General features: G+C 35.2%; 2 protein-coding genes across 2 annotated transcripts in view; one reads left to right on the forward strand and one right to left on the reverse strand.

Annotated features, from left to right (window-relative positions):
• LOC115447853 (glypican-4) overlaps window positions 1-10,706 on the reverse strand; it is a 100,686-nt gene extending 89,980 nt beyond the window's left edge. Inside the window, exon 1 of the mRNA XM_030175094.2 lies at window positions 10,274-10,706. Coding sequence (XP_030030954.2) covers window positions 10,274-10,493 — 220 coding nt within the window. The 5' untranslated portion in view covers window positions 10,494-10,706. The remainder of the gene's footprint in view (window positions 1-10,273) is intronic.
• Window positions 10,707-11,082: 376 nt separating this feature from the next.
• Window positions 11,083-21,520, forward strand: LOC115447842 (probable pseudouridine-5'-phosphatase). Its single transcript, XM_030175080.2, has 4 exons — window positions 11,083-11,396; window positions 11,786-12,004; window positions 20,523-20,755; window positions 21,030-21,520. The coding sequence occupies exons 1-4, from the start codon at window positions 11,282-11,284 to the stop codon at window positions 21,201-21,203; spliced, it is 741 nt and encodes a 246-aa protein (XP_030030940.1). The 5' UTR covers window positions 11,083-11,281; the 3' UTR covers window positions 21,204-21,520.
• Window positions 21,521-22,018: the final 498 nt, after the last annotated feature.

Below are 22,018 nucleotides of genomic sequence, written 5' to 3' on the forward strand. Positions count from 1 at the left end.
AGATCGTAAAGTTAATTGAAACGTCAATTATAACACTGGCCGGTGACAGTAATAAAATGTGACGTTGAAAGCCGTTAAAAATTCGAATCGATGCGTTCCGATTGGATATTTATATCGATGTACCGATAGCAAAATTCACTATCAATTTCCCGTGAAATCCGTTATTAAAGATTCTCGATGGGGCGTGAACTGATAAATTAGTAATCATTCGGACTTTAATCAATAACGCTGAGCGTCGTAGGGTTGTCGACCTTTCTCGTGTTTACTCAACACTCGGCCGGGCTGTCAACCAGTCCACCCAATGGATCATTTTGTATGTCATACCAAACATTCATTATAGCTGAGAGTTCTTCCGCACTCAGTAGCCACTAACTCACGAGCTTTAAAAAAACGTATACAACATTGATGAATTAAAGCCGGCATGGCCGATTAAATCGAGAGAAACCTCTTACGTATAATTGAATCATTAAAATTGACCATAAAAAATCGAACATTCCGTTTGTAAAAGTAAACTATACATACAAGAAGCAATCATTATTGCTATACAAAATATTGCTGATGCACATACATAAATGAACATATTGATTATCCAAAACAAGCAAAATATTTTAAAAAATTACAATAACATATCTATACTCTGGAAAACATTCAGACATCTTCAAGCGGTAATTATCACACAATACTTTATAACCCAAAATTATGTGTGGTGTGGCTTTTGTGATGCACGTGTGGCCCTTATCAGCGAGCGATCTGTTCCTCCCATTGAGTAGAAAAAAAATTACCCTCGGAAAATGTCTCGTTATTAACAAGCTCTGCTTTCCCGTCGGTACTTGTTATCTATAAGTATGCTCCTATGACAGCTATGATAGATCGGTTGGTGTACGTGTAGAAAGTGCCTAACCAAACAGGATACTCGAGATAACGATTTCCATCCTGACAACTCTAAGGAATGTTTACGGGAAGACGCGAGCTTCGTTTTCTAAATCGATATTTAAAATCGATTAATAGTAGAATATTTTCAAAATAGCCGATACTTTTAGTTTTATTGTATTGCTGCAATGCAATTATTTTATATCGATATCGAAATATCGATGTTGAAATAATTTTAGTGTCCGTTATGTTATAAAGTTAACGACGTGAATTCGCCCACCGTCCATCGATATACAATTACTACATTAAGAAACAGTTGAATGACATACATATTTTATTGTTTAAAGTAATGATCGTAAAAGTATCGTAAGTTAAATCGATATTCAATTACATTAAATTTTATAACGGTTACGTAGCATTTGTAATGTGTTAATTCGATACAACGATGTCAGTGGAGCTTGCTTAATAATCACAGATTCAGTCTTTGAAAAATGAGATGGCAGTGTTCTTGGATTAAGGGCGGATCCAGCATTCAAGTCAGGTCATATAGTCGATGCCAATTCAAAAAGGACTTTAAATCGATTACAATAATAAATCAAATTCCAAAAAAATAAATGTTATTGTTAAACGTCAAAATAATTATAATGAAATTCCTCTGAACATAAATAAAATAACAGCATAGTATAATGCGTGTTATTCACGTGTATTTGGTATCTTACAAAATAGTTATCTTATTTAACTAATTAAAAAATTATCAGTTATCACTTAGATTCAGCCAGCGAGGGAGGGAGGCGGGGCAAGGACCCCTCTGGCTTAGGAGCCAGAGGGGTCCTTGCCCCCCCCCCCCTCTAGTCTTGTGCGACAAAAAGGTCCTGTCTATCAGTCCGAAATGAAAATTTAAGACCATACTAAATTTATATTACAAAGGACCATATGAATGTATTGAGCCTACAGCTGGAATTCAAGCTATTTGCTTTACTTTAGAATTGAATGCACATGAAAAAGGGGTAATTTAATCTACCCTTAAATGTCTTGTAAATAACTTTACCTTTCGAAAAAGCAATTTTTCTTCTTCTTTGCGTAATAATTTCATCATTTTAAAGTCAATGACAAAAAGATAAGATGCTGATATTTTTTTATTGGTTAGAACTACGATATCAAATATGATACAGTAAGTTTCACTAACAAAACCAACAATTTACAGGGACAAAACATTCAAATAATTAATTTTTAAATTCTTCAAAGTTTTAAGGAGTTAATCTCAGAAACTAATAACTAAATAAAATAAAACAATCCACGAATAGGAAGCTACATTATCCCTGAACCTTATATCCTACTATTTAAGTCGACAATATTTTTTTCGAACCCGAGACCAACGCACATTTACATTTACATGAATGGATCTACACAAAAGCCGGTAGCGTCGCCGACTGGCGCGAGTCGCGACGCATGCTAAACATGCTAAACAGAGGTCTGTGCTATCTGTAAGCATCTATTACTTAAAACAAATCAGTCAGTGGCAGAGTTAAATTTTCCGAAAAGGAAGCCGATATACATGTATAAATACATATAAATGATAGATATAATGAAAGGATTAATGAAGGTTGAGGAAGCGCGAGAAGTATGCCAGGACCGTGCAAAGTGGCAATCTATAGTCTCTGCCTACCCCTATGGGATAAAGGCGTGATACTATGTATGTATGTATGTAAATTACGAAAAGGAAGCCGTCACTAATTATATGAACCCTTCGCTACTAGTAGGGACAAGATATAGATGTACATAGCACCATGTTTGTGCACTTTTCCACAGTCGGAACGATGCATCTACACGCCCACCTTATTCGTTGTGCTAGATCCCTATCGGATGACTTGGGCATATAATAGTCATTTCTCGGGATGAGTTACGTATAATCAAATTAAATACTAATATTCACAGACAAAAGACTACTATTATACGGACAGTAATAAAATATTTTTCAACAAATCTTATAGGCAACATTTAAATATTTTACCATACGCTTCCATTCAATCGTGATCTCGGGAAATCTTTCCATTGCATACTTAAACATAATAAATCCCAAACATTTATACATAGTTCTCTGCAAGTTCTATTGATATACTGCAGGTTATGTTCCCGGAGGAGACAAAAGCCTGTAGCCCGCCGCCGAGAGTCGCGGCGCATGCTAATGCAACACTCCGGTACGACTTTATGGTTCTTGCTTTGATCGTGTTTTTCTTACGTCGTAATGATAAGTGCAGTGAAGATCTGCATCATATAGCTATAGCTTTAAGAGCCATGAGATGCGCTAGAAATGTTTCAATGTGTAATTCGTTTTTGCTGACGTGAGATAATATATTCCTTTTTTGCCTGTAAGTTATGCATGTGAAATGTATAAAGTTTTTACGGTCTATATATTATTTATTATCAAATACATTTTACTTCAAGTGAATTGAAGGATCGTTATGTTATTTGAAATAGTATCTGTTATCGTCATATTCATTGATTATAATTTATCACCGGGTACGGATTTTTTATTATTATTATTTACATCAAACAGCATGTACAATACAATTCGGTCGCGGTTGCGGACGCATCGTATCAGAAACACGCATCAACCTGGGCCCTTATTCTGTATGATAGTGAAAACGCATAACGCGGCCGTGTCATGTTATCTTCGTGAAATGTGCGTGGAATGGTATTCTGTAAGCCAATTTCTATAGTCCAAAACATGATGCGTTGTGTTACGTGCTTGTTACACACTGTTAAAATAACGTGCGGGATAGAGAATAAGGTCCCTGTACAATACATAGTTTAAACCGACCGGTCGGGTGCCCATCTCTGGGCGACGAATAAAATTTGCGTACAAATTGCTAGTTATAATTAAAAAGTAGACAGATTTGTCATAGCCGTGCGCGATCCGTGCCGTGACAGAGCCTTGCAACTTTTAATTCAAACTGACAGATGCAGCCCGTAAGTTGACAATGGAAATAGGCCCGCCTCCTACAAGAGACCTAACAGCTGGCGACTATAATCTTATTCCTTCCCCTTGTCATTCCCTGCAATCGTAATGGCGCTATGTGGCTGGTTGAACATTGCAATATTCCAATGACAAAAATAACGGTTTTATATACATACATATATACCTATAGTATCACTATTCTATCGGTAAATAACGGTTTTATATACTACTAGCTTTTGCCCGCGGCTCCGCCCGCGTTATAAAGTTTTTCAGGCTAAAGTTTTCCGTTATAAAAGTAGTAGTTTCCCGGGAGCCTATGTTCTTCCCAGGGTCTCAAACTGTCTCCATACCAAATTTCATCTTAATACGTTGGGTAGTTTTTGAGTTTAACACGTTCAGGCAGACAGATGCAGCGGGGGACTTTGTTTTATAATATATTTTTTAGAACTTTTTAAGTGGAACAATCCCGTCATACATCATTGTTGCATAACTTTAACCGTTTACGCAGCGCAGGCAACGGAAGCTCTCAAAACTAATAATTTTCCCCGTTTTTGCAACATGTTTCATTACTGCTCCGCTCCTATTGGTCATAACGTGATGATATATAGCCTATAGCACTCCAGGAACAAAGGGCTATCCAACGCAAAAATATTTTTTCAGTTTGGACCGGTAGTTCCTGAGATTAGCTATTACTGCTCCGCTCCTATTGGGTATAGCGTGATGATATATAGCCTATAGCACTCCACGAACAAAGGGCTATCCAACGCAAAAATATTTTTTCAGTTTGGACCGGTAGTTCCTGAGATTAGCTATTACTGCTCCGCTCCTATGGGGTATAGCGTGATGATATATAGCATATAGCATTCCACGAACTAAGTACTATCCAACGCAAAAAGAATTTTTCAGTTTGGACCGGTAGTTCCTGAGATCAGCCATTACTGCTCCGCTCCTATTGGGTATAGCGTGATGATATATAGCCTATAGCACTCCACGAACAAAGGGCTATCCAATGCAAAAAGAATTTTTCGGATTGGACCGGTAGTTCCTGAGATTAGCGCGTTCAAACAAACAAACAAACAAACAAACAAACTCTTCAGCTTTATATAATAGTATAGATTCATTATAAACTCCTAAAGATGCACGGTCACCGCACTGCCCCTACACGGCTATGTGTGGTCAAACCCTTATTCAATTGGTTACATAGAATTAATGATGCATAGACAGGATGGGTTGGGCGTCTATTCTTCTAAGGATGTCGGGTGTCTACGCATAAAATTATTGTTAAGAATCTAGTTTGAATATTCAGAAGCGTGTATTGTGTCGCGTCGTGATAAAATAAACATTATTTATCGTGTTATAAGGTTTAGTTTTGGCCAACACGTTTTGTCCTTGCAAATTAAAAAACATACTCTTAGAAAAGGGTCACTTTCTTGTTATATACTCGGTTGAAAATTTCTGTACACTAGATGTTAAGTATATTTGGTCTGTTAATGACCAGAAATAATTACTTCAGTCTTCAATTAAAAGTAGCGAATGCCGTGGATTATAATTTTGGCTTTTGGTTTGTTATTACTTATCAACACAAGCACAAAATAAATAAGTTGAACAAAATCAAATGATTAATTCTAGATATAACAACATAGATACGCTTTACTCAGTAACCATTTAAATTCAATGTTAACTGAACTAAAATTGACACTTGAATGTAAGGCTCACTCCACCCTAAACCGTTTACAAGGTGGTAGGAGGCGAAATCTCAGCCTCGAGAGCTTAGCACCGTCGCATCAAATTTTATGGTCATACTCAGCAATTTTAGATCGAGTGAAAACACATTTTAGATTTTACGACCTCTTTGCCTCGGGGAAAATGAATTGTAAGTTATTCGATACCGTTTTTATTGTTAAGAGGTTCAGATTTCCGTTGTTATAATCTTACTACAATAAATGTAAAAGTGAGTAAAGATGTGTGAATATTTATTGAACTTAATGCAGAACCTGATAAATGGATTGATATGAAATTTGACACACAGATAGATATATTTTGGTAGATTGTCCAAATTTTTATAAACTTACGGGCTATTTTTTACACTAGTGCAATAAAAGGGATTTTTATTGGATTAGAAGATAACCTGGATGAAGCCGCTACCATTAGCATTTTTTTGTATGAAGCGCATAGTCGTTCACGGAATGGTTGTGGATGGACTAGTCGGCGTAAAATTAAATTCTAAATTTAAAGCGATAAATGCTCCCCAGTTCAACTAAAGTAAAAAAACGTCTTCAGTCATGCACATCGGTAGTTCGTAACTCATGACGATTATGCCTTCCCACGCATAAGTTTATTGCGACCATCGACGAAAATTCAAGGCGATAGACAAAGGTAGAGGAGAGTCATTAAAGAGTATATAAAGATTAAAATGATGATATGAAATTAGAAGTTAGGGACTAGGTTTGAACTCCTAACGGCGCCCGGAGACATGTCAATAAAACTTGAATAAAATATATTACGTCGCTCTCCATCTTGTGAAGAGCGTAAGTTCAATGTAAAGATCGTTTACAAGCATCAAATCAGGGTAATAATTTATTTTATAGTACTCTCTATACGCTTTTCAACTGGTTTTTAAACACATAAGAAAGTTCACGTTTACAATTTCTTATAACAGAAGGGTAAATGAACAAGTATGTCACCTGATGGTAACTGGTCAGTAGATAACCTCAAGAACGTGGTAATCGCTCGACCCGAAGGCACACCTACATTGTTATGTTTAATTTCCAGATAATTTCAAAGATCGTAACGATCTCCGGCCAAAGAAGGAAAGCATAATGACTGATTGTCCGAACCCGTCCGTGTCATTTTAGGCAATGCTTTTAAAATTCAGCTTATTTACATTCTTGTATGGAAAACTGAATATCTTTTTAATTGAACAAAATACTTTTGCGTAAGGAAAAATATTATTAAACGTTATAAATGTTGAAATGGGTATTGATTGATTTAATTGCGTATGTCGAAACGATTTATATTTCTTTAAAAGTTAAAGAAACTAGTGAAGTAGTAAAGTTGGAGGAGATATAAAATAATATTTTAAAAAATAACCCGTATCACGTATATTGTCTGCGAATAAATTGGCTCTTATCTATCACTGCTTACTGCAGCAGTTTAGCAACCCGGCCTGCATCAAACGATCCACAAAACGTAATCCAAAACCACATCAAATCTGTCGAATCTCAATCGCCTACGCGCATTCCTGCCCACTGGCCATGCTTTTTATCACAAACTAAAACAGACTCTAAATTTACTGTCATACAGCTTAATTTAATGTATAGTAAACTTTCGCAGAACTAAGGAGTTTTGTAATGCATTTCCTAACTACGCCCACGGGGGCAACTACCTACATAGTGGCTTTTTGGGCATATTCCTCGTACAAGGTTATTGTGAAGTTACTTAGAAGGTCACGTATGTTTGACTACACAATACCAACTGTTGGTCTTTACTTGAAACTTTTATGTGTGAACTTTGACGTAATAGATGTGTCCATTTGTACGTATTTTATTATCTTATTTAATTACCAAGGCTAGCATGACGAAAACTCGTGAAATAGACAAAATGTGAATTATTTTATTTATATCATGTAACCATAATAATGTGACTTTTTATTGCTAAAAAATAAACGCGTTAATTGATAGTGAAAATATAATAATTATTAAACAGGGAAAGCTTCATAAATCGTGATACATTTGCAGTGTTAAATATTCATATCAATAATTATAAGTCTAACTCCAGCGCAAAGAATCCGTGGGCTGAATTCTGTAACAAGTACGCTATAAGCCTAAGCGTATGCTAAGATACTGCTAAACAAAAAGAGCAGTAATTTTTTGCTTACTATGTCACTCACAACTGTATATCAGGTGCAAAGCCTTTGTAAACTATTTTTTATACAAATTATAATAGACTTCAAAATATAATTTATAATTTGACAATAAAGACGTTAAATTATAAATTATATTTTATAGAAAAGTAATTATTGTGTGATGCCGGCGAATACTTGTAAACCGTAAGCACTTTCAAACATCCAGAACACCTTCTGCTACGATTGGTTGTTCTTACTCAAGCACTCTTTACAGAGAAGTTGTGGTTGTCAGCCTCGTTAGCCATCTCGAGGATGTTCGCAAGTCTGCTAATGCTTCATTTGCCAGTAGCGCTGCGTGTACACTCTGCCATAAAGGAATTTGTTGCATTTTGATCAAATCACTACAGCGAAGAAGGGATCTACCTCTAGTTTATTTCCTTCTACCTATCCTTGGACAATCTGTTTTTCCATACTCTTCGTTTTTGGAAGTGTGATCGAAGAACAATTTTTTAAAATGTCAAATCCTTCGTCAGCATCGAACGCAATGCTGTTTGTCTTTATATTGTTGTACAACACACGCTGTCCTATGGAGCGCTATGCGGTGTTGTCTGCGCGTCAATGTGTTCTCAGCCTTATGATCAAACATGATAAATTTCGCGCTTTTCGTGTAGCGCTAATAAACTAATAGATTGACAGCAAACATTTAACATAAAGCTTTTAACTATTATCAGCAATAACACGATGTGAAATACTTTATTGCTAAATCACACCCACATAGAACCACAGGTATAAGAATCTTTCGAGAGCTATACTACAAGGGAAAAAACGGTTTTGCCGTAGATCCTCGATACGAAATAGTGCAATAGTGGTGGAAGGTAAAATTTTCCGAAAGGAACCCGACACAACATAAGTTTGCAAAATGTTCTAATGATAGTTACATTTGACATAAATTACGAAAGGACAGCTGACAGGAATTGGGTTATACATCATCAAATATTGTGGGTAATAGGTAGTTGCCAATAAAATATTTATTCAATGTTTATTTAGAAAAATGTATACTTGTAGATTTTAAGTAAGTATCTAGAAACAATAATATTAAACTCATCTTTTGGTATCTTAAGCAACAGTAATGGTTATAAGGGATGCATTAATACCAATTACAACTAAATTATAATGTGTCCATTACTTACTATTATCATGCGAAAGTTAACGATATTGTTCATATTCATACAAAATTAAATACGTATCTCAATTTTCGTTCTAGATTATATGTCATTATTGAACCACATGGTTCTTACTGCGGCAACCATTATGTGACTTTTCACTGCGTAGTTATTATCTGGTAGTCGCGTCGCAAGGGGGCGAGAGCACATCGTCTCGAGGAATCCTTCCGTCGCCACTCAACTTGCCATGTGAGAGTATGCGTTCTGTACACGGTTTATGCCTCTGTCACCTCTTTTTTCTTTCATTTTAAAAAGTTATGCGCCTTCCAACGGTGTTATTATACTTATTTTACTCAATCTAAGAAACAATATCGGTTTATCTTCATTTACACAATACATCTTTGTTAACGAACTGGCTACCACGCTATTTCAATAAAACAGGTAAAGAATAAAACCGGTGGGATTTTAAATTTCGAACCGAGGTAAATCTCATCGGTGACGGGCCATTGTCATTGGGCGCAGGTAAAAATTAGCCGCTTTTTAATACTCGTCATACCGAATGTTTCTTTTCAATATTATTAAAACCGTTTTCTATATTTGTTTTCACGATTTAAAAGTTAGTTACCGACGTTAATTAATATTTGTTTCTGTAGGTAGATAATTCCTTCTCACAAAAATCTGATTAAGAAAACATAAGAGACCGGCTAACACTATTACATGATTTAAAATCTACTCCAGAGAGATAAAAGGCTTAACTACATCTGTAATTTTTTGCTGGAATATGCGGTTGCGTAGTGGCAGCATTTAAAAACGCAACTCTTAGTTACAATCATTTACAGTTATCGACATGATAGGAGTCTAGGGTCGCCGGTCAGGTGGGTCGGCCACTGCTCTGGTACATTTTGGGGCACTTAACGATACGGGTAGATAACCAACCCGCATTTGGTCAGTGTGGTTACTTACTTGCTAAACGTCTTTTAAAAGTATGCTCTTCTAGCTTAAGCACACTGGTGCCTAATGCTTATGTATTGAGTTGTCGTTGCATAGAGATAAAAGCCAAGAAGCAAATAACACTCCCAAATTACATTCGATTCACGTTCAAGTTTCCCTCACGATGTTTTCCTTTGTGGTTAGCGATGTAAATATATGCTCAACTTGAACCAGCGGTGCTCGCCAAGATCTCAACCCACGCCTTTCCTTACGCTCAACAGTCTCCGGTTGTGTATTATTCTAAAGCGTCTATTTTAATTGCGAAAAAATAAGACGTTGCCCCACTTTATTTCTTGACAAGCGATAAAAATAAACTAACGTACTTTTCGAAGGTGTGTATATTCGCTTATGTGATAGGTGAGCGCGTGTGGTGATACTTTTCCAATATATCGCACATTATCATTTATCATTATCGGCTACAGCTGTTAAATACCTCGTGATTCGTACCTGAGTTTGGTTCCGCCTGCAGGTCCACCATCAACAACATTCCTTTCTTTTCAAACAAGCTTTTCACATTTGCACAAGATACTTCGGCGTCGGCAGCCGCCGTTACCGCCAACAAACTCGTAGCCACCAATAAATACAATATTTGGCTACTCATTCTCGATCCGAAAATCGATTTTTTGTTAGGCGACAGTTTTACACTACAACACTCGTTCACAGCCATGTTCGCGGTATTATAAATTTTATTGATGTAAACAAAATACACTTTTATGTACAGTCCATAAATAAAATTATAGTTAAATATGATTTTTTATTTACAATTAACTTGCGGTACTGTTAACGCCACACGCACAATTCGCGGCGACTCAACTGCGTTCCATGATGGTCGCAGCACGACTATGCCGAATTGGTGCCGAAATCCGAATGCTGTGAAGTGAGCCGAAAGCGAACCGGCGCGGTAGCAGCATTGCCAGCTCAGTATAATGTTATAATTTTTTTATTCTTTATAAATCAAGTGCGACGCGAAATTATCAGTATATAAATCAATCATAAATTAAGAATTATATTTTAAAGTAGTCCAATATTTTTGATACAAATAAGTTGTAACTTATTTAATATACGCCATCTATTTTGTACTAAGTAAAACTTTGTATTGATATGTGATTGGCTTTTATTAGTCACTTCTTGTATTAGCCAATACTAGAGCAGCTATTCAAGAATGCTATCCTCTGGTTGGTTTATTCCTTAACAATCCTGCTCCATTGATTAGTATTTGTTTTTGTACAGTGATAAAGTTTTTGGTTCACTATTTCATTCAATCATTCTTCTGTTTTGAGTTTTACCATTTTGACGTTTACGTAAGTTGACGAAAATATCGTGAAGAAATACATGCAGCCAGTATCATTTTTGGCACTTTTACAACATTAGGTTTGTGATAAAAACGTTTAATAAACAGTAAATACAAGCCCTATTGTTGTTTATCATTGAACATTTTACATAACCGGTGCAGCCATGAGGATTTATCTGTTAAAAAGTGTATCGAAAGTGATTAGTACGAGATTTTACTCAACGAAAAATTTCAAAAAAGTTACCCATTGTATATTTGATATGGATGGATTGTTACTAGGTAAGTTATACGAAGTAGTGAACGACCTTTTCTATAGTGGTCAATGTTAATGACCAACAAGGTTATATTTACATTCGGACTTTTACATAATTCATACAATATGGCATCGGTACGTGAATAATATATTAAAACATTGTATTTTATTTCGGTATAAAACTATAATCGCGTGAGTTGTTTTGTTAAATACATAAATATACATAGACTATTAAAAAATTTCGAGATCAAAATATATTAAAGTAGGTAAAGGTATTGGATTTTATATATAAATGACTAAAAAAGTAACTTTTGCATGCCTTTCTTTTTACTTCTTACTATCTATATTATACCACAGGAATATCTATATAAAAATATTTATTATTACATAAATAACCAAAATAAAAAAATTGCAGACACAGAACAAGTATACAAGAAAATGATCACACAGCTCTGTGCTAACTATGGTCACAAATACACTGATGAGTTGATGATGAAAGTACTCGGTGGAACGGAGCAGAGGCTCTCAGAGATCCTGTGTAAGGAGCTGAACCTGCCCGTGACTCCAAAAGAGTTTAGAGACCAACTCCTGGAATTGGGCGATACTATGTTAGCAGGAACACCTCTTTTGGATGGTAAGTTTTTACATGTTTATAAAGTTCATATTTATTATTATTTTTTTTTTATAAAATTAATATTTTATTATTATTTTTTTTTTTGATATAAAATATAATATCTTTGTAACTGGCTGAATGGATTGTTTTCTGTTTTTAATTTAATACATATCACACATATCTCCAATAATGTCAATTATAATATTATGTATACTAACTGCGTGAATGTCTTTTCTCAGAGCAGTAGCCTCACTAGGCACCAGTGGCGAAGCGTCCATACAAGCCGATTCCCACCGGCTTCCCTTTTAGGTTTTCGGTGATACTAAACAATATATTTAATAGGCAAATATAAATTTACAACATATCAGACAATGGACAATAATTATAATAGCTTAACTTAATAATTATAATTGATAACTTAATAATGACATCTATCGGCCATTAGCCCGTTATTTGTTAATTTAATCGATATCAATTACTTATTTTAAATGACGTTAGATGGCGCACCTTGTATTTAGTTCCCCAGAAATTCCGTTACCTAAGTGAAATTGTGACGCCACAGGCAAAGGTAACCCGCTGTCAAGCGGCTTAATGTCGTAGTATGTTTTTAATATAGATGGCAGCACTTTCTATGAGTTTCTATGCCAGTGTTTGTCGAAATCGCGCGGAAGATATGGGCAAAGGTAACCCGAGCTAGTTCGGCTTCACGTTAACCGACTTTGTATAGTTGTCGCTTTTTAGGTCCTTCAAACGTCATAATTTATTATGCTACCAATTTGCGGTGTTTGTAAATTGTCATATTCATTTTATTTTTTGATAGTTATGTGATATTTAATTACCAGCGCTTTGTTAATTTAGAAACTACAAATAAAAGTGTATTATAATGGAAATAACTACCTGTGATCAGTTTAATGTCTACCTTTACGTAAGTATGTTATTAGTCGGTGATTTCACATATTAATATTTAGATGGTAAAATATTTGAAGAAGATCTGAAAGTTTTTGATTTTAGACACAAAATGTTTGTTAGAAGAAAATAAATATGATATTATACTGAATTAAAAGTAGCACCACGATACAATCAAAAGTTAACGAATAACCTTTCTTGATTATAATTTAAATTAATAATTATATAAGTTTATCATGTAGGTATACTTAAACTGTTCGTCTGTTTGGCGATCGTGATACCTATTTCTATTACATTTATAGTTTTAATTTGAAAATAAACATACTTTTAGTGTAGTGTGGTTATAATTTTAATACTTACTTTTGTTGCTGTTATAACTAATTAATAGGTAAGTACGTATATTTTGATTAATGGATCGAGAATTATCTTCGTTTATTGTTCGATTTTATGAATCTTTCAATTATTTACGCATAATAGGTAATTTAGTATGTATGTCAACGTTTGTTGATTTCGAATCAAGACTAATCCGTTGTCTTAGTTTTTGTTTGCCGATAAATTGCCCCGATATCTTAACTGACGCCAATTTTTTTTACACCGGGTTACCTTTTGAAAAATTTCACCCTTCGCCACTGCTAGGCACTATTCTGGGATACAATAAATTTTAGTGCCCCTTGGTAGGTTTTTTGAACACATTTATCAACTTCTAACAAGTATCCAAACATACAAGTTTTTCATATTTATGATATTATTAAATATTATATGAAAATTTTAATTGCCATCCCCAAATGAAATACAAGATGACACTTCTTGTTATGATAACCCCCTTATTTAGTACATATTCTAGAGTTAGAATCTAGAGTGTTGACAACTTGGGTAGTATCACCAGGATTACTAATACGAATAATATGTTTTGATTCGAAATAGCTTCTTACAATTAGATTGAGGGTATGTTAAATTCACCTTCATCTGTTTCTTCAGGATTGTAGATCTGTGAGCGAGGTAATTAAATAGGAGTTCTAGTTATGGCGCGACCAAACTTCGTCGCTAAAATCCCGCGCAATTGAGTCAGAAGTGTCAGTCGATATCCTCCCCCTAAAAACGCAAAAAAAAAAACGCTTGGTCATGTAAAGTATAAAAAATACATTCAAATAAAATACTTTTTTTTAGGATTCCGTACCTCAAAAGGAAAAACGGAACCCTTATAGGATCACTTTGTTGTCCGTCCGTACGTCCGTCTGTCAAGACCCTTTTTCTCAGGAACGCGTGGAGGTATTAAGTTGAATTTTATATGAAATACTCTGGCCTACTGTCCCTTGGAGCTGTGAAAAAATCAAACTTCTAAGCCAACGCAATCAAAAGATACAGCCGTTTATATCGCCAATTTTCGAAACTCGCAAGGGAATCAAAACCTACAGGGTACTTCTCGTGAACTCAGAATCTTGAAATTTGGTACGAAGCAACTTCTTTTAGTAGAAATAAAGTAAAAATTGCGAAAACTGTAAATTTTTAGTTACATAATATAATAAAAATAATTTAATAATTTTAAAGTTACTACCCCTTTCCTCATGAACGCGTAAAGGTATTAAATTGAAATTCATATCAAATGCTCAAGTCCATAATACCTTTAAGCTGTAAAAAAATCAAACTTATATGTCAACGCAATCAAAAGAAACAGCAATTAAAGTCGCATATTTTCAAAGTCGCAACTACTCGCAAGGGAATCAAAACCTAAAAGGTACTTCCAATCGACCTAGAATGAAAAATTCCGAAAACCTTAAATTTTTAGACCTATGTCTTTAATTTATGCTCCTCCAGGTTTCCATATTGTAATGTTATGGATTTCATTTTGCAATAAAAATACCATAACTATGATTCGATTGTCGCGATGAGTGAACTTTTACTTATATATCTACAGGTTTGTACGGAACCCTCGGTGCGCGAGTCCGACTCGCACTCGGCCGGTTTTTTCTTCTGAAAAAGTCGAGCATAATAGATATCGCGCTATTTAAAGTTATGGGTCTAGACTCTAGAATAATCTTAACTCTAAATTAGGAAATTTGACAATATAGTCCCATAACTATAAAGGTCAACATGTCAGTACCTTGGGTTTGTAACGACATACCACGGGGCGGCATGTACACGACCGCCATACGATAAAATGATATGTAATCTGTTGAGGTTTGCATAGCCAAATACAAAGCCTTTTTAATAATGTTATGTAAACTGGCCGTGTAACAGTATGTATCTTTTGAATTATTGTATTTGGAATGAAATAACAATGTACTGTTACTAAGCAATGTGTGCTAGTCTAATACGGTTGTCTAATGTGTTCACTCTATTGAAAATATAAGTTCCTATTCAACGGAAAACCTGGTTTACTTTTAACACTTACTCTGCAAGGGCGATTCGAAGCCCAACATAATCCAATTATCGTTTACGATCTGCAGAGATGTGAATTATTTGCAATACAAATACCAAATGCAAAATACCTATTTTTATTTCACATTTTAAATTTTTTTTTCGAAATTTATTTGAAATACTTTATATGAATCTATACTATTATATAAAGCTGAAGAGTTTGTTTGTTTGTTTGTTTGTTTGTTTGAACGCGCTAATCTCAGGAACTACCGGTCCAAACTGAAAAATTCTTTTTGCGTTGGATAGCCCTATGTTCGTGGAGTGCTATAGGCTATATATCATCACGCTATACCCAATAGGAGCGGAGCAGTAATGCCTAATCTCAGGAACTACCAGTCCGAACTGAAAAAATCTTTTTGCGTTGGATAGCCCTTTGTTCGTGGAGTGCTATAGGCTATATATCATCACGCTATACCCAATAGGAGAGGAGCAGTAATGGCTAATCTCAGGAACTACCGGTCCGAACTGAAAAATTCTTTTTGCGTTGGATAGCCCTTTGTTCGTGGAGTGCTATAGGCTATATATCATCACGCTATACCCAATAGGAGCAGAGCAGTAATGGCTAATCTCAGGAACTACCGGTTCGAACTAAAAAAATAATTTTGTATTGGATAGCCCTTTGTTCGTGAAGTGCTATAGGCTATATATATCATCACGCTATGCCCAATAGGAGCGGAGCAGTAATGGCTAATCTCAGGAACTACCGGTCCAAACTGAAAAATTCTTTTTGCGTTAGATAGCCCTTTGTTTGTGGAGTGCTATAGGCTACATATCATCACGCTATGACCAATAGGAGCGGAGCAGTAATGAAACATGTTGCAAACACGGGGAAAAATTATTAGTTTTGAGAGCTTCCGTTGCGTGCGCTGCGTAAACGGTTAAAGTTATGCAATAATGATGTATGACGGGATTGTTCCTCTTAAAAAGTTCTAAAAATATATATTATAAAACAAAGTCCCTCGCTGCATCTGTCTGCCTGAACGTGTTAAACTCAAAAACTACCCAACGTATTAAGATGAAATTTGGTATGGAAACAGTTTAAGACCCTGGGAAGAACAAAGGCTCCCGGGAAACTACTACTTTTATAACGCAAAACTTTAGCCTGAAAAACTTTATAACGCGGGCGGAGCCGCGGGCAAAAGCTAGTATTTTATATTTGTAAGATACAAAATAGTTTTGTTACATTTTTAATTCATTGTTTTAATTTTTCATTCTTAAAATCCAAAATTAGTTTATTTTTGAACGTACTGATTGTGATCCTTACTGTGGTCACCATTGTCACCAAGAAAAATATTATGTCAACATTGCGCCTCAAAAAAATGTGAGGTCAATGGCAATGACTACATTAGATCTGGAAACAGTACAATATTTAAAAGATGAAGACAATGCTTTAGGATCTTTGTACAAATATCCAAATGGAAACAAAATTAATATTATGAAGTTCTGCATCTTTGAACAAATACTAGTATTAAAATCACTTAAATAAGTACTAAGCTATTTTATTTGGAAAACCTTTATTGAAATTACGTATTTTGCATTTTGTATTTAAATACTTTTATTTAAAACTATTTTGTATTTCTATTTTAAATAGTAAAATAACAATGCATTTTGTATTTAAATACTTTTATTAAAATATTTTTCACATCTCTGACGATCTGATAACATTTATTACGAATACAATTTGCATAGAATCAGATAATGAGTTGAAAGGTGTTTGGGAACTCTTCGAAGTATAATCTTATTACATGTAACAGAAACATAATATACTTAGTAACATATACATTATAGGTATCTCGTATATGAGTTTGAAATGCAGATGACCACTTTATACATATCTGTGATAAAAACTGTTCATATATAAATTGAAATTGCATAGTAGAAAATACATTGTGATAAGCTACTTTAAGGCTGACAAATTAGTAACGCGAGTATAAAAATCGTCTCAAACAAAGTTCTGGAGGTTTTATACGCTGGCAAATGATCAAGTGGGTCATCGAGTTATTTTAATGAAAGTCGTTACTTTTGCTGATGATGATGCCCCTGATTGCTCTATCATGTAAGCGACATGATCATCTCGTGATTAAAAAAATAAAAATACACAAAATACTTTATTTATCACATAGGCGAACAAAGTTGCACTTATGATACGTCAAAACAATGTATAAGAATAATAATTATTATCTCTAAATAACAATTAAAATTACTTATATTACTATGGACATTTTAAATCGGTATTCAGGGGTAATTCGGAGATTCAGTTGTATTTACAAAAAAAGAAACAAAAATTTTGAAGGGAAATAGCGATACACACATATGGCTTTTGTTATTTATTAAGTAATTTACCGTAATACGTGATATATTTAAGACAGATTTGCAACGAAACCTCGACAAAAACTTTTGATTGATAAATATCTCTAAAATTGATATAATCCACCATTAGGAAATACTTCTGAAATGTTTCATATATTTTTATTTGCAATTTGGTAAGAAGTTTCATATTTATCTGAAGTGTTATGATATACTTAATGCAAAGTAAAAACTCGTCTAAGAAGTATGAACGTATCTCAACACATACTTATATTAGCTCAAATTAGGGTGTCATCATCCAAGTGGCGACTGCGAGGGCGAGTCTCTGGATACTCAGTTATATATATTTCTTCCGCCAAGCAGCAGTGTGTAGTCACTGTTATGTTCCGGTTTGAAGGGCATTGTAGCCGGTGTAACTACTGGACATAATAAGACTTAATATCTCATGTCATAGAATGGCGAGCGCAGTGGAATATCAAACAATACTTTGTAATTCAAGGAGTTGGATGGTGTTTCTACTGTTTATGGGCGGTCGTATCGCTTACCACCGGGCAAACGGCAAGCTCGTCTCGTCATTCAAAGCCTCAGATTCAAAGCAATAAACAAAAACAGACAGTAAACTTTCTAACGTCATAGATACTAAGATTTAGATACGCCAGGATAAATAAATGTTTTGGCTATATTTTTACGAACGAAAACAGTAAATGTTCTTTGGATTATGTGTGAATTAACACGTTTCAATCCCCATCTAAAGTAAACTTACATATGCGTCTAAAGGCACGTCCGAGACGTGAGCATTTCTGTCGCTCGAATATCGCAAATATCACATTTTTTAAGAACAAAAATTCAATGGTTAACTGGCACTTGTTAAAATATTTTAATGAGTTACTTATAATTTTTATTCATAAAATCTTGTTATGCCATAATTTAATAAGGTTCTTCAATTCTCCAGCATTAATCATTAAAAAGGAATATTTCCAATTTCGCGAATAGAAGGTCAAGATCCACTTTGGGACCCTAAGCCCGCCTTATTGTGCATTGAATAAAGTGGCCTTCAAACCTTAAGGTGTCTACACACTAAAGCCACCGGGCCCAACGGTTTATCGAGTTGGACCGCCGCGCCAACTTAATTTTGGGGCGATCATGCCGGCAGATTGTGTCCCTGCGTTATCCTCGACGGGGCATGCCACCGGGTCGCGTCTTCATGTCCTAGTGACGTCCTGTGAACAACAGTATTCAACAATATTTGATCAAGTCATAAACCTTTATTTAACCTCTATTCAAAGCTTCACTGTAGTAGAGAAGGCCAGTGTCGAGCAGTAGGAAGTATAGTTGGTATTGTTAGTGTATTTAAAGTTTGTGCAGGTCAATGACATAAAGGTTTTAATAGAAATATACCAATAAAATCAAGATATCTGCTCTTAAAGCTCCTAATTGTGTACTAGCACTATATTCAGGCCAAACCCAACCATAATAATTCCACAAAATGCAATTATTATATCACAGTTATCGTTCTCTGTCATAATGTTAATACTTTAAATGCATCACTAGTATCAAAACAGTCAAATTGGAACATCTATCATACTGGTATAAGGTATAACAAAAAAAACTCCAATTTAACCAGCAAATTTTTATACCACCAGTCTAACCCGCTGGGTCCCGGGCAGTCAGCTTATGTGTGTAGACACCTTAATACCTACTCTCAAGATTTCCTGCTTTAAATTATTTATAATGTTACCTTATACCGCACGGATGCATACCTTGGTCTTAGAATTAAAACCGCTTCATTTGCAAAAATATGTCGTTATTTAATCCTTGATCTGTCTTCAACGCAATTCTGACTTTATTATTTACGTCATTGCATCTGAACGACTGGTCAGATTTTTGTCGGCTTAAAATGTTAAAAGATGTTTGTGAATTAGTTGGTTATTTTATCGAGTTTCTTTGAGTATATCATTGTTATTTTATGTTTTCAATAGTTGATGTTCTTAAATAGTTAACAATTTTTAGCCACACAGTTAGTTTGGTACCTTGTAAGTATAATTAGGTCCCTTAGTAAGAGTTGTGTGGTCGGAAGATTTACTGAACCCTTTAAAGTATTTCTACACAGTTCAATGTATGAACTCAGTACATTGCGAGAGTGAATTTTAGACTCATTGTTTTACGAGCGGCGAGCAGAATGCGTCATTTAATTTAGCTTTTAATAGACTCAAATATATTAGGGTCATTATACCGTTCCGCAAATAGACAAATTAACTAGTTATGCGTTAAAAGTATGACAAAATGTTTATGTCATTGTTTTTTACATAGATTATATTATTAATATTCGTATTTTTTTTAAAAGGGAAAAGTAACGGAAAATGCGCTGAGATGCGCATGGCTAAACGGTCAATCGTAAAGTGTTGCCAGGTCTGATTTGTTTTAAATCGGGGTAGAAGGTAAAACAAATCAGGATATAGGGTTGTAGATCGGATTACAATATTTTTAAACGCATGTCGCTCTCAAAATAATGATGAAAACCGTACCTTATGTATTTTTTTGTTATAATAATGGTTTTTAATAACTTTATTGATTTATTGGAACATTTAGTTTCCCGATCAGGTGCAAATCGGAGTACATCTCCAGAACTCTGAAAATCGGGACGTCCTACACAAATCGGGACACCTGGCAACACCAATAGTAAATCTTGTAATCGATTCGGAACATGTTACAATCTGATAATACCATCATTGCCCACAGCGTACAAAAACACTTGAGACAAACTGATACAGGACTCTTGTCGCAGTGAGAACCATTCCACAATCTACTGATCGCTTACAAGCTGGAGTTAGTACTCTACAGTAGCCCAATAGCAAAGAGTCTCGGTGATACTGCAGTCGTGCCACAAAACAATACTTATCGCTTCCAGGAGCGGAGAAACTGATCAGACACCTTCACAAAACCAAAGTGCCTTTCGCCCTTGCCACGTCGTCAAGCGCACGATCAGTGGAGACCAAGGTCGCCGCCCACAAGGAGCTGTTCAGCTACTTCCATCACATGGTCATGGGGAGTACGGACAAGGAGGTGAAGTACGGGAAACCTCACCCGGACATATTCCTGGTAGCCGCCGCCAGGTTCCCTGATAAGCCTGATCCTTCTAAGGTGAGTTAGCAATAATGCGAATAATGTTTTAAAATACTTGGTTAAATTGGACTCGTCTGTTTTAGCTTTCAGCCAGTCAAATAATACGTTAAGTCGGCCTATTTATAAAATTAAAGAAAACATGCTGGCTGGCAAAAAACATGACAACACGAGCCACGATATTTTTTTTTTCTATATACGGAATGGCCTATAAATAAGCAGATTATTTCATGATAAGTAATCCTTAATGATGTTGCACGAATTTTTCTACTAAAATAAATTTTACTTTCTCCAGTGCTTAGTATTCGAAGACTCGCCACACGGCGTGACAGCGGGCGTATCCGCAGGCATGCAGGTGGTCATGGTACCCGACCCCCACCTCGACAAACGACTCACGACCCACGCCACCATCGTCCTGCCCACGTTAGCCAAATTCCAACCAGAATTATTCGGACTACCGCCTTTCTAGCAGCAACTTGATAAGTAAATTTTTGAACCTAGTGTTGTTTTGTAGTGTGTAGTTAATGGTTAGTCGGTTTGTATGGTTAATGAGAGCCACAATAGTAATTAATATTATTGATAAGTACAGTTGAATATTCATATTTTATTTCTCGTCTGTTACCTTGCCTGTGTCATGTAGGTCTTATTACATTATAAAAAAGAGGTAGACCGTCATTTTTCTCCATAACTTTCATCGTATTGAAATGTCTGTGAGATTGTACCTATTCTCTTCGCAGAGTTAAACCGCTTAATGATAAAATCTCGAAAAACAGAAATTTTGAATTATTTCGTTGTTTTATTAAACGTGCGAAAAGTTAGACAATGTTATCACCATTTGGTATGAATAGACGATCAACATTGTTAAATGGTTTCCACACCGCTGCTTCCAGTGTTTGGCTATATTATGTTGAGAAACATAGTTTTTTGATATCTAATGAAAACAATGCTTAGAAATAGCTTATAAGGGTGTCCTTAGAAATCATGGTCAATCTCGTATATATCTATACTATTATATAAAGCTGAAGAGTTTGTTTGTTTGTTTGAACGCGCTAATCTCAGGAACTACCGGTCCAATCCGAAAAATTATTTTTGCATTGGATAGCCCTTTATTCGTGGAGTGCTATAGGCTATATATCATCACGATATACCCAATAGGAGCGGAGCAGTAATGGCTAATCTCAGGAACTACCGATTCGAACTAAAAAAATATTTTTGTGTTGAATAGTCCTTTATTTGTGAAGTGCTCAAAGTTATATATCATCACGCTATGACCAATAGGAGCGG

The sequence above is a fragment of the Manduca sexta genome, chromosome 28, assembly GCF_014839805.1.
Source record: "Manduca sexta isolate Smith_Timp_Sample1 chromosome 28, JHU_Msex_v1.0, whole genome shotgun sequence".
NCBI classification, from domain to species: Eukaryota; Metazoa; Arthropoda; class Insecta; order Lepidoptera; family Sphingidae; genus Manduca; species Manduca sexta.